The sequence below is a fragment of the Typopeltis vanoorti genome, chromosome 4, assembly GCF_054136105.1.
Source record: "Typopeltis vanoorti isolate ZY-2024b chromosome 4, IOZ_Tvanoo_1.0, whole genome shotgun sequence".
NCBI lineage: Eukaryota > Metazoa > Arthropoda > Arachnida > Uropygi > Thelyphonidae > Typopeltis > Typopeltis vanoorti.
This window is the reverse complement of record NC_143552.1, coordinates 27,979,961-27,993,317: the sequence shown is the minus strand read 5'-3', so window position 1 is coordinate 27,993,317 and position 13,357 is coordinate 27,979,961. Positions and strand designations below refer to the sequence as shown.

The 13,357-nt window shown below is 37.1% G+C and overlaps 1 protein-coding gene across 1 annotated transcript in view; it reads left to right on the top strand.

The window, feature by feature from the left end:
- The window catches only part of LOC150107184 (uncharacterized), a 646,985-nt gene that overhangs the window by 567,616 nt on the left and 66,012 nt on the right, over positions 1 to 13,357 (top strand). The window contains exon 22 of the mRNA XM_090391664.1: positions 344 to 538. Coding sequence (XP_090247790.1) covers positions 344 to 538 — 195 coding nt within the window. The remainder of the gene's footprint in view (positions 1 to 343; positions 539 to 13,357) is intronic.

Here is a 13,357-nt window from a genome sequence, read left to right as displayed (position 1 = left end):
GCTCAATTAAATTGTCGAGAAAATTAGTGGAGTAAACCTTAGTATCAAAAACTAGTTACTGGCTGGCACAATCAATCCTAAAATTTTGTCAGGAACTGATTTCTAGTACATGTAACTTAAGATATAAAACTAAAGTATAGTAAGAAAAAGAAAATAACAGAACATAGAAAAGGAACTAAAACAAATTAAAGAGAAAGAAGCGACGTTACACTACAAATTTAAGTCTCTGCAAATAATTGCTGAAAATGCTGTATATTTAAAACTGCCATCTACAAACTGTCACAGTTATATAGGTCTAATGCTATGTTTTTCATACTGAATATATTTAATTTGTGTTTCATAGAATCCTGATAATTCTTTAAGAAGAATTCAGCCAAGTATTGAAAATAACGAAGAAATTGCTGAGGCGAGGATTAAAGACAAATGTAGGTCTGAAGCTGCTTCATGTTGTAATAGTAAATCAGCAAAAAAGCAAAATAAGAATACAGGAAAAGGTCAGTGTGAACTTGAGAAGCAAGTAGCAGAACTTCAGAAGCAGGTAAGCAAATTATTATAAATTACTAATTTTATTTTACAGAACAGTAATCCCTCAATTATGCAAAGAGGACAATTTGTTGGTCATATAAAAGGGCAGGTTTGGGATTTAGAAGTGCAAGAGGATTGTATGTTTCAAATACTGAGTAGGATGTCAATAAAGCAGTGAGACTGGATGGAATTTTGAGAGAATGTGCTAAAGAACTGACAGCTCTACTGACCTGGCTTTTCAATGAAAGTCTGACCACGGGAAAGGGATACTTAAGGAGTGGAAGGAGGGTAAGATAGTGCCATTGCATAAGGGTGGTTGCAGATTGGAAGTGTCAAATTATAGACCACTTTGTGTTTCATCAGTAGTTATTAAGATTTTGGAGAAACAGTGAGGGACCATACACAGCTTTGGGCAGATGAGGGTAATGTTATCTGTGAGAGTCAACATGGATTTGTTAAGGGGTGCCTTGCTTTAGCAATATGATTGCCTTTTATAATAAAGTGACAAGAACAGTTGATGAGGGAAAGGCATATTCTGCCCTTTTCCTGGATTTTACAAAGGCATTTGACAGGATACCACATGATAAGCTGATATTTAAATTGCAGCACATGGGTTTAGATGTCAAGTTAGCGAACTGGATTCAGGATTGGCTATCTGATAGTATCAGAGAGTTGTGTATGAGGAAGCAGTATCAAGGAAGCAGACGGTTACAAGTGCGGTCCCACAGTGCTCAGTACTGGTACCTGTGTTGTTTATCCTTTATATCAATGGATTGCAAGGGGGTATTCACTTGTTTACAGATGATTTGAAGCTGGAAAGAGTTATTAGTAACAGTGCAGATGTGACAGCCCTGCAAGAGGATTTGAATAAATGGGACAGATGGGCAAATGAATGGGGGTTCAGTTTAATGCAGTAGAAAGTTTGGGATACATCGATGGGAGGAACTGTACTGGAGGAGGTAGCAGAGTCAAGGGATCTGAGGTTGATGATTGATTGAAACCTGAAATTCAGGGAACATATTGCAAAAGTGGTGAAGATAACTAGAGGATTGTTGTAATACTGAAAAGGACGCTGACCTGCAGAGATAAAAGAGTTGTCATTCCATTGTATAAAGCCCTGATCAGACCACACTTGGACTATTGTTCTCAAATTTGGTCCCCAGGATTTGAAGAGGATAAATTAACAGTGGAAAGGGGTGCAAAGGCATATAACATAGAAGGGTATAAAGACAGGCTGAGGGAATGTGGACTACAGAGTTTGGTGGATAGAAGAAGGAGAGGTGATATGATTGAGACTTTTAAATTGTTGAGAGGTGGTTACAGGATTGACAGCGGGGAATCCTGTAACCACTTGGCAACCAGACTTGGCAAACTTGGCAACCAGACTATCTTCTCGATCTCCTGGTTATGGCACACATGAACTCAAGAGATCGAGAAGATAGTCTGGTTGCCAAGTTGCTCTAGCTCTTTAGCGTTATCCAGGGTGCACCATGAGAAGGCAAGCTAGGATTGCACCCCCATCAAACTCTTTATATTCACGACCCTTCGCTCCTGAAGATATTAATACTGCTCTAATGGATATGAAACCAGGCAAGGCTCCAGGTTTCGATGGAATTCATCCTGATTTCCTGTTGAAGATAGGCCAAAAAGGTCGACAGTGGTTGGCTTGCTTTTTCTCTGACATTCTCCAGACTGGTAGACTTCCAAAAGAGTTGAAGAGGACAAAAATTATCCCCATCTTAAAACCAGGAAAAACCAACAACAAACCAGAAAACTACTGACCAGTCGCTCTGCTTAGCACCTGTTATAAGCTCCTAGAAAGGCTCATCCTCAATAGAATTGCCCCTAAGATAATAGAACAAGTCCCAGTCGAACAGGCAGGATTCAGACATAAGCGAAGCTGCTGTGATTAGGTTCTGTCACTCACCACACATATAGAGGCAGGCTACCAACAATGCTTGAAAACAGCTGTAGCTTTTGTAGATCTTACTGCAGCTTATGATACAGTCTGGAGGCATGGCACAGTCTGCAAGGTGCTTCTGGCAGTTCCATGCAGAACAATAGCAAAACTAATCAATAACATGCTAAGCAACCACCTGTTCCAAGTGTGTATGGACGAGAACAAACGTAGACAAAGAACACTGGATAATGGACTACCACAAGGGTCAGTTCTGGCTCCCCTCCTTTTAACTTATACATCGCAGATTTGCCTAATACACCCTCCAGGAAGTTTTGCTACGCTGATGACACTGCTCTAGCCACCAGACACACCAATTTTACTACAATGGAAGATACACTAACAAATGGCCTTGCAGTCCTAGATGAATACTTCAGCAAATGGAGATTATGCCCAAATCCTAGCAAAACAGAAGTTTCATGCTTCCACCTAAACAGTAACCAGGCTAAAAAGAACTCATGGTCTACTTCAACCACAAACTGCTATGCTATAACAGATTCCTGAAATATCTGGATGTCACTCTAGATAGAACACTATCTTTTAAACCACATCTCATTAACACAGCATCCAAGCTAAAAACAAGAAACAATATACTGCAAAAACTATGCGGAACAACTTGAGGTGCCTCAGCAACAACGCTTTGATTCACTGCTCTTGGCCTCGTTTACAGCTGAATACTGCTCACCCATATGGTTGAACAGCTCCCATGTGTATTTGATTGATGCTCAACTTAACTCCACTATGCACCTTATTTCTGGAACTGTGAAATCAACCCCAACCTACTGGCTCCCAGTGCTAAGCAACATTCTTCCTCCATGCATCCGCAGATCCAACTTTCTTCTACATGAATACAGCAAAATCATGGAAATCCAAAATCTTCCAATCCATGAAGACATCCCACCCCTAGAAATAAACAGGCTAAAGTCAAGGCATCCTCCAATCTTAACAGCAAAAAATCTTGCAGAGACAAATTTCAACAGGAGAAGTGGAAAGAGTCCTGGTGTAACACTTCAACAGGGGGTCTTCCATGAATTAGTGGACACAACGCAGATACCTTCGGGTTTTGACCTACCTCGGAAAACTTGGTCTGCCCTTAACCGAATCTGAACCAACCATAGCAGATGTGCAGACCACCTTTACAAATGGGGCATGATTGCCTCACCCAGGTACGACTGTGGATCGCCCCGACAGACAATCACATTACAGCAGAATGTGTCCAATGTGCATACAGTGGAAACCTGTCAGACTTCATCCATGCTACACCAAGTGCAGTTGACCGGATAATCAACCTAGGCATTCAGTTGTAGCCTATTCTTGAGTTTTATGACTGTATTATGTCTTATTATTGTAAATATGTCTATTACTATGTCCATATATATTAAGGATTAATGTAATGTAACTTTTCATGTGTGAGCCATATGCTATATAAATAAATAAATAATTAAAGGAAGTTGCGAGCAAGATGGTAAGGAGTGGTTTCTTTGCAAGGGTGGTTTAACCATGGAATGCATTGCCTGAAAGAGTGGTGAGAGCATGAACAGTCAATGAGTTCAAGGAGTGGTATGATAGACTGCGTTTTCTAGGGTGAACCTCCCATGATGAGTCTTTTGACTTCATGGAGGCTGAATCATAATAATAATAATTAAAGGGTTGGATAACTAAAGGTAAATACATTGTGCTGCTGTACCAAAATGCAGTTAACACATTAACCTATTAAGTAGTTGAAATCATTGGTTTATAGGGAATGAAATACGGGGGTGGTCTGAAAAGTTTTTTCCACAACAATGAAAAAACAAATTTATAATTTCAAAATTATTTTTATTTTTCAACATAATCTCCCTTAAGACTAATACATTTATTCCAGTGATGCTCCAGTGCCATTATCCTGTCCCTGTAGTGGTTCTCAGTAAGATCTGCAAAATACACTTCTCTACAGTTGCAATCGTCTCTTGATTCGAAGAAAACGCTGACCAGGGAAGAAGAGATAAAAGTCAGAGAGAGCCAAATCTGAGGAATAGGGTAGATGTTCCAACAATTCATAGTGCAGATCCCTTAATTTTCCCATTGCCAAAACACCTTTGTGGACAGGTGCATTGTCCTGATGAAAGATGATTCTTTTCTTATGAACCGGGTCTTTTCTCACGAATTTTTTTGTCTAGTCTGGTTAAAAGATCAGAATAATATTCCCCAGTTATTGTTTTACCCTTTCAAGATAATTTATAAACAAAATGCCTTTAGCATTCCAAAACACCGATGCCATTACATTGTCTTCTTTGACGCAGAACAACTAGATTTTGTCCATGGCTTTGACTGCTGTTTGTATTCTGGTATGTACTGGTAAATCCAAGTCTCATCCATAGTAATAAATCGACTCACAAAATCAGTTTTATTCTTGTTAAAACACTCCAAGCACTGTTCAGAGATTTTCATGTGAGTGCGTTGTTGATCTGCGCGGCACCTATCTTGCACAAAGCTTTTTCATTTGCAATTCTTCATGCAAAATGTATCCTACACGTTCTTTTGAGATGCCTATAGTCTCAGCAATTTCTCGCACTTTGATTCATCGGTCAGCCAATCCATATCATGCACTGATAAATGATTTCTAGTATTGTTACACTTTTTGGACGTCCTTCAAAGCTGGTGTGCCCATGTTTAAACTACGCAGCCCATTTCTTAATTGTTGAAAATGAAGGAGAAGAGTGTCCATGAACTTTTATGAACTTCGAATGAATTTCTTTTGGCGTTAAACCTTTTACAAAGAATTTTATAACCACACGATACTCAATTTTATCGATTTCAGGGGATACATACAACACTTTTGCTTCAGACAGCTGTATAAAACAAACTATTTGATAGAATGACTTGCAATTTTTCACATGGATGCTTATGGCAGATGTACCAACTTAGAAAAACAAAATCTTGCCAATAGTGTTCCTGTTAAATATTATATTAATTAGATAAATGTCTGCACCATTGTTAAATAATGTTAATTATCTATTTTAACTTAACTTTACTTTTTTCAACTTCTCAAGGTTAATCTTACTGTGATCAATTTCTTTCCCCCCCCCACTATCAAATAAACTTTGTATTATAAGTAAATTTAAGGTTTTCAGTTCCCCACTCTCTTACAAATCAAATTAAAACATTTATTTTATTATCGACTGCACCATCTAATTTGAATAAACATTGCTTGAGAGTTAGGGTGATGAAAAACAGGAATTAATGACTATATGCAAGTCATGACTATTACTATCTTATTATGCATGCAGGTTTGTATTTTTTGGAGATAGTGCATTAGCCAAAAGAACAGATCAGGTAGTTACAAAACAAAAACATTTATTTTACTAGACAAGAAATACATTTACACTAGAGAGATTTTGCAATTATCACATTTAACCCTTTTTTAAACAGATAATGCAGTCTATATGACAAAACTCCCAATTACTGGGTAAACTCATTAAGCACAAGCTATGTACATACTTGCCCACTGCAGTAACAGATTAAATAAAATCCTCCCTCAAATACTGACATAAATATAGCTTGGTGATATATCAATTCTTAATAGTACAGCTCCCTATATTAAACTGAGTGCACATTCACAGTCTTAATAGACAAGTTCTCTGATAATATTCCCACAAAACTTTGTGACTTAGTAACCGCCTTATATACACACACACACATACACGTTTTCTTGTAGGCACATTCATGAACCAGAGATACACTTTCTAACTAATCACAAAAATAATTGCCTACTTACATATTCTCCATAAACAAAGAGTCCAAAATATAGCATACTTCTTCAGGACTTTAGCATCTTCTTTTGGTAAACTTCCTGGCTGCTTGGGCATCATAGGTGGGTGCTAGTAGATCTTTCCTCCGTCGGACATTCAATATGAAATCAGCCATAGTTACCACTGGGCGACTGCCGAGGAAATCGGTCTGTTGTGATCTAGAAACGAAGGTCCTACAGCATTCCACGGGTAGAAAACCCACGACGGGAGAAAAACCTTGCCGACGAGCAGAAGGAAAAGCCCCTGATGATGACCGGAACCAAAAGGCCTGACACAACAACTGGAAGAAAAAAACCTTGAGCCAAGGGCCACAATCTCCTTTTATGCAAATTTTTCACCCTTTGTTCTCTATTGCTGTCTTTTCGGGATTAGCCTCTAGTGATGACATCAATTCTGCCAGATCTGTCAATATTGGTTGACCTTGCAACCTTTTGTTGGTGTTTCGTCATTGCTAATCTGGCATAGTCCCTACTTGCAGCTATACAGTCGATGTATATGCAATTTTAGTAACATCTATTTAGCGCATTATATTTTTTTCATTACACTTTAAATATTACTAAATACTGAAAGAATTTAAAAATTGGAAATTTGCTTGCGAAAAATATGCATAGCAAAATTTTTTCCACAAGAGATTTTATATTGCCATCTATGGTCGAGGCTGAGAACTTTTCAGATCACCCTCGTATATGTACTTTTCTAATAAAGTTCAGTGAAAAATTAATAATTTCTTAATTTTCATGTCTAAATTTATACCAGAGGATTGATACCATAGTTCTCTTATATGCTTAGAAAAATAATTTAATTTATGTAATTCTCATTGCGATATAATTAGACTGATTATTTGAATTTATTCAGACATAGATAGCAGAACTCTGCCAAGTTTAATAAAGGACCAGTCCACCTGAAAAAGGACTGTTAATTATAAATCTAAGTACACTGTGATTTGTTTTGCTATTAAGATTAGCTCACCTTAAGTCATATCTTGAATTTTAAAATTTCTCATACCTCAGACTTGCAGCTATATGTATGTGATCTAAACCGGAATGCATGATTATCATTGCATATTTCATCAAAATTCCAGTATGAATCATCATATACTATTTCTAGCATTCCAGTAGACCTTGTTAATTAGTTTACAAGATAATGTCCACCCACAGATGCGAGACCCTTCGACACTTCTGCGCATGTCAAAAGAAGGAGATTCCATTCCAGTATTAGGGTAATCAATGAGTTTTGTGGGATGATTATTTATTATTATACGTCGGAAAATTAGCTTTTCGTTTATGAAAATTCTAGTTCTTAAAGTGGTAACTATTTTGCTTGTACAACAGTTGGAAAATTTACATATAAAGCACGTGATTTTGCTTGTTGGTGACCAATTCATATATCCTTTATTTCTTTCTCCCCTTCAGCATGAATTGACTATTCTTTTCACAAAGCTAAGGTTGGCTCTATGAAGTGTGGGCATACAGAAGTTGGTAGTATAGATCTGGCTAATAGACAGACACCAGAGAATAGAATATGTGGAATGGAATCTAGAATAAGGAAGATAACTAGCAGAGTGCCTCAGGGTTCTCCACTAGGGCCACTACTATAGGGAAAGATTTAATGGGGATATTCATTTGTTTGCTGATGTTGAAAAACTGAGTAGAGAATAGTCAAATAAACGTGATGTAAATATTCTGCAAAATGATTTAAATAAATAGGAATTGTGGACAAAGGATAATGATTGTCAGCTGAATGGTGCAAAATGTAAGATTATGCACTTTGGGTTGAAAAGGTTACATACTGTCTATCACACTGACAACACTAGATTACAGGAAATTGATGAGGGAAGGGTTAATGGTGGACAAGGCATTCAAGTTCAGAGGGCATATTGCAAAAGTTAGTAAAATAGCTCAAAAGATTATTTGGATGTCAAAAATTGTGCTAACAAGTAAAGATAGGATAGTTATTATCCCTCTTTATAAGGCTATGATTCAGCTGCATCTTGACTACTGTGCACAGATTTGCTCACCTGTTGTGAACAGGTGAACAAATCTGTTCACCTGTTCACAGTTGCGTGTTCCTTGTGAATGAGTTTAACATATTCACATCAGAAAGTGTTCCACACATTTATCCTATCCATGGGACTTCCCGTTATTGTTTGTGTGCTGCATCGAGCAGACTCAAATACAATCAAACAAACTTATTTCATGTAACTGAAAATTTGGACAAATATTAGGACAATTGTTTTTAGTTAGATACTTTGTTTGGCAGTATAACAAACAGTTTGCTTGAGTCTATACAGCATAGTTTCTGTGGAAGGAGACATATGTTTCATTAGATAGTGCTGTTTATATCCCAGTTGTCTCTGATGCACTATCTGTTGGCAAATATATTACACAGACTGCAAATGTCTCTCTACCTTATTGAGTGATACAATAAAACTCCTTTTTTCTTGCATCTGCAGTATAGTGGCTGTTGGGGAGTGCATTTTGTTCGTTGTATGGTGGACAGCTGCTTTCAGTCTCTGGACAATATCCACTAGGAGTAAAAATTGAAAGTAAAATATATATAAAAGAGAAAGAAATACACATAACAAGCACAATAAATTGTACAAGATACTTTGCTCCTACATCAACCCATGTGTATTCCTGCTACACCACACAAATCACCTGATCAGCTTTATTACATCATAGGATAAGCACCTCCCAATAGTTATTTACTGAGCAATGTATACAGTTGCTGTTTCTTATTGGTTAGTGATTTATATTTTGTAAACAAAGTCCTTTCCATCTATTTGCAAGTTTTTTTTTTTAATTATGCCCATTATAAATGCAAATATGAAAGTCTAGAGATTATAGGATCATGTATTCTTCACTCCACCTCCAGATACTAATAACACAAGCACACTTATAATATCACAGATGAAAATTATTCATAATCCATTTTATAGTATTGTATTTTTTATTCACACCTATTCTTTCTCATCCTTATATTTGCTATTCTTTACATCTCCCAGTAAATCAAGTATAGTAACTACTAATCAAATATATCATTCTCTTTAATTATTGTTTTTTAATATATTGCCTCCTCCCATGTCGTGCGGGATTAGTTACAATTGAAGAAATCATCACGAAAAGTGGTTCATCCGATGACACACAGGAATGAAATTGCTGAGTGCCGTGGTAATTCTGCTTGCTTAGACAGATAATTACGTTCGTGATGAGAGAGGCGATCGTCCCATTGTGAATGTGTTAAGGAGAGGTATGATAGGTATTGCGTGTGTGTGTGTAAGAAAGGTTAGTTTGGATTTCCCATAATGAGTCTCCTGACTCCATGGAGATACCCATTTAATAATAAATCAGTACTTTGGGTAAAATTATAAATCTTGGAAGTTTTTTTCCCACTTGGTTAGACTATAATAAATTTAGTTTAATCCTTTTATCCAAGTGTAAGCAAACAAAGTTTGCACCTGAAGTGTCTTCAGGACTGAGGCAACTCGTGTTAAAGGTGGATCAAGCTCTCATCACTGCTTGTCTTAGTATATCCCATAATGTAAAGCACATCTCCTTGCACACATGTATAATGCTATGCATTAAGCAAAGGGCCACTACCCAGACCGGCTTCGACCTTTATTGAGGTGAGTGGGAGCCAGACCCAGAGGTGGTGATACTAAGTGGAAGCAGTGGAGAAGTCCTATTTACTGTACGAGTTGCCAAAAGGTGTCTCACCTTATTATTAAATTACTCTGGATTTAGAGAAAGATGTTGGAAGTTTTTTCCCACTTGGTTAGACTATAATAAATTTAGTTCAATCATTTTATCCAAGTGTAAGCAAACAAAGTTTGTGCCTGAAGAATCTTCAGGACTGAGGCAACTCGTGGTGATGAGAGCTTGGTCCACCTTTACCATGAGTTGTCTCAGTCCTGAAAATACTTCAGGTGCAAACTTTGTTTGCTTACACTTGGGTAAAGGATTAAACTAAATTTAAAAATTATAAATCATCAATGAAATGTGTACTGAATTCAGGATGACAGAAATTTCTGCCTTACTTTCATCATTTGCATTCTGATAAAAATTAGTTTTTTTATAATGAATATAAGTTGTCACAGCTGATCCGCAGAAGAATAGGCCATTAAGCTTAATTCTGTTGCTGGGCTTGTTTTGTTACATTTGCCAGTGAGTGTGGTATTTGTGTTAAGCATAGTATTAAGACAGATATAATGAATAAAATTATATCTGCCTCCCTAAATATTGTTAAGTTGCAGAAAATTAAAGAATTATGCCTATTCAACACTACATTTGGAAAAATAATTTATTACTTAATTTATCTTACTAGTTATCTTAACTTGTTAGGAAGATTTATGTAGGAAATGCCATTCTTCTATATAATGATCATACCCAGCATCAGCAGTTTCCTGATAGGGGTGTATAAGGACACAAGGGTGTACAAGATACTATCACAGTACTACTTGATTAAGTTTACATTATTACTTGTCAGTTTCCGCAGACTGAGGAAGGAGGTGGAGATTGCAAAGGAGCAATTTGGCTTCATGCCTGGTCGATCAACAACAGATGCTATCTTTGGGTTACAACAGATGATGGAAAAGTTTCCAGAGAAGCAACGGGAGCTACATCTGGTATTTATTGATCTGGAGAAAGCGTATGATAGAGTGCCAAGGCAAGAAGTCTGGAGGTGTCTGAGGAAGAAGAAGGTATCAGAGAAATATGTCAGGCTGGTGCAGAAGATGTACAGAAATGTGAAGACAAGAGTTCAGACCTGCCTGGAAGAGACAGAAAGTTTTCCAGTGACAGTTGGCTTGCTTCGAGGATCAGCATTAAGTCTGTTCCTGTTTAATATTGTGATGGAGGTGGTGATGGAGGAGGTGAGAGAAGATGTGCCTTGGACTATGTTGTATGCAGATGACATCGTGCTGTGTGCAGAATCAAGAGAAGAGGTGGCAGCTAAACTGGAAAGTTGGAGGAAAGTATTGGAAGAGAGGGATATGAGACTGAGCAGAAGTAAGACAGAGTATATGTGTTGCAAAGTGGATGACAGCCAGGAGACAGATCTGGAGCTGGAAGGAAATGTCATCAGGAAAGTCAGTGACTTTAGATACTTAGGTTCAACAATGAAAGAGGATGGTGAGGCTGAGAAGGAAGTGGGATGGAGGAACTGGAGAGAGATGACCGGAGTGCTATGCAATAAAAGAGTGCCGATCAATCGAAAAGGCAAAATCTACAGGACAGTAGTGAGACCAGCTATGATATATGCTATGGAAACTGTGGCCCTGAAGAAAAATAACATCAGCAGGATGGAGGTAGCGGAGATGAGAATGCTTAGGTGGATGTGCGGTGTGACCAGAAAGAATCATCTGAGAAATGACTATGTGAGGGGAACAGTGAAAGTTACGAACTTAGGAGCAAAGATACTGGAGGCAAGGTTGAGATGGTTTGGTCATGTGATGAGCAGGGAGGAAGAGTGTGTGGGAAGAAAGGTGATGCAGATGGATGTACAGGGGAGGAGGAAGCACAGATGGCCAAAGAAGAGATGGTGGAGGAGGACTTGAGAATGAAGAACTTGGATGTGGCTACAGCCCAAGACAGGAGGTTGTGGAGGAGACTCACTACAAACAGCAACCCTACTTAAGTGAGAAAAGCTGCAGAAGAAGAAGATTACTTGTCAGCTCTCTAATATTTCAGACTTTTAGGACACTTGTCACTGAATCAGTCCATGTAGATCATGGTCTTTTTCCTATCAAACCATCTGCTTTTTGTTAACCTTTCCTCTTCCATTATATTTAAGGGACCTGTATAAATAGCATAAGTGCAATTTAACTCTGCTCACAAATTCTTGAATTGCTTCTTCCTAATATCTTTGTATTTAGTATCATTTTGCCATTGATGCCATCTGTTCAGTCCCCTAATTTTTCTCAGGATTATTGTGTCTGCTGTCTCCAATCTTTGATGAAGTGTTTTATTTCTAACCCAGTTCTCAGATTTATAAGTTAAAATTGAACACTCTCTTGTATATAGCTAGTTTAGTGTTTTGACTAATTTCTCTTATTCCATATAAAATTATTTAGTTGACTTCCCACTGTATCAGCTTTGCTAATTTCATTGTTTAATTTGCCATCTTTACTAAAAAATATGCCTAAATAATTGAAATATTTTACTTGTTTTATAGGTTATATCATTGAGAATGGTTGAAGTTTTCCATTTTGCTGGTAATTTTCATACTTTTTTCTTCTTGTTGCTTTCATGTCAAATTTGTTATAGCTGTTATTCAAAAATGTAGTAAGTGAGTCCTAGAGCTTGCATTAAATTTGTTTAGGAGTACATCATCTGCATAAAACAGAGAGTTTGACGTTGATATTTCCATTTCTAATATCAAATTTAATGGCACTTTCTTTCATATTGTGACCTATACCAATATTGAGTAAGAGTGGAAATAGTGTGCACTCTTGTCTTACACCTGATTTTTCATGTGTAAGACAGGATTATTATCATTCTTTTTGACAATAATTTAACCCCAAGTTGTTGTTTTTTTAACACATATTACTATGGGTAGTTTGTTTATTATGAGTTGTGATATAATAAGAATACCATATAAGTTTTGATTCATTTTGCTTAATTTTGTCCTTCCAGAAATGGTCTCTTATTTAAACTTAACTACAGAGATTCAGTAAATTTTATATAAGATCCCAAATATCAGACTTCTTTCAAATCTGTCCAGCCTAAGTAGAGTGGAGTTGTTATATCTATGGATGGACCAGATTGCATATAATAGGTACATGTATTGTTTTACTTACCCACATGCATATTTCTGTAAATCAAAAGACAAGTGTGTCACTTCTGCAGTAGTTCAGGAGAACATCTCATCCAGTTACAATTATTTTAAAATTGTTCAGTAACTAAAGCATTCTTTAAAACCATTCTATGATGTGTTAAACTCTAAAGATAAAATTTCTGCATGTGACAATTTTCTACTGTTTTGTGGAGATAATGCCAGAAAAGCAAAATCGGGCACCTCCCTAAATTTTTATTGATCCTATACACAAAAGGTTGCAGAACAAGCCTGAGGGACAGTCAAGCTGTAC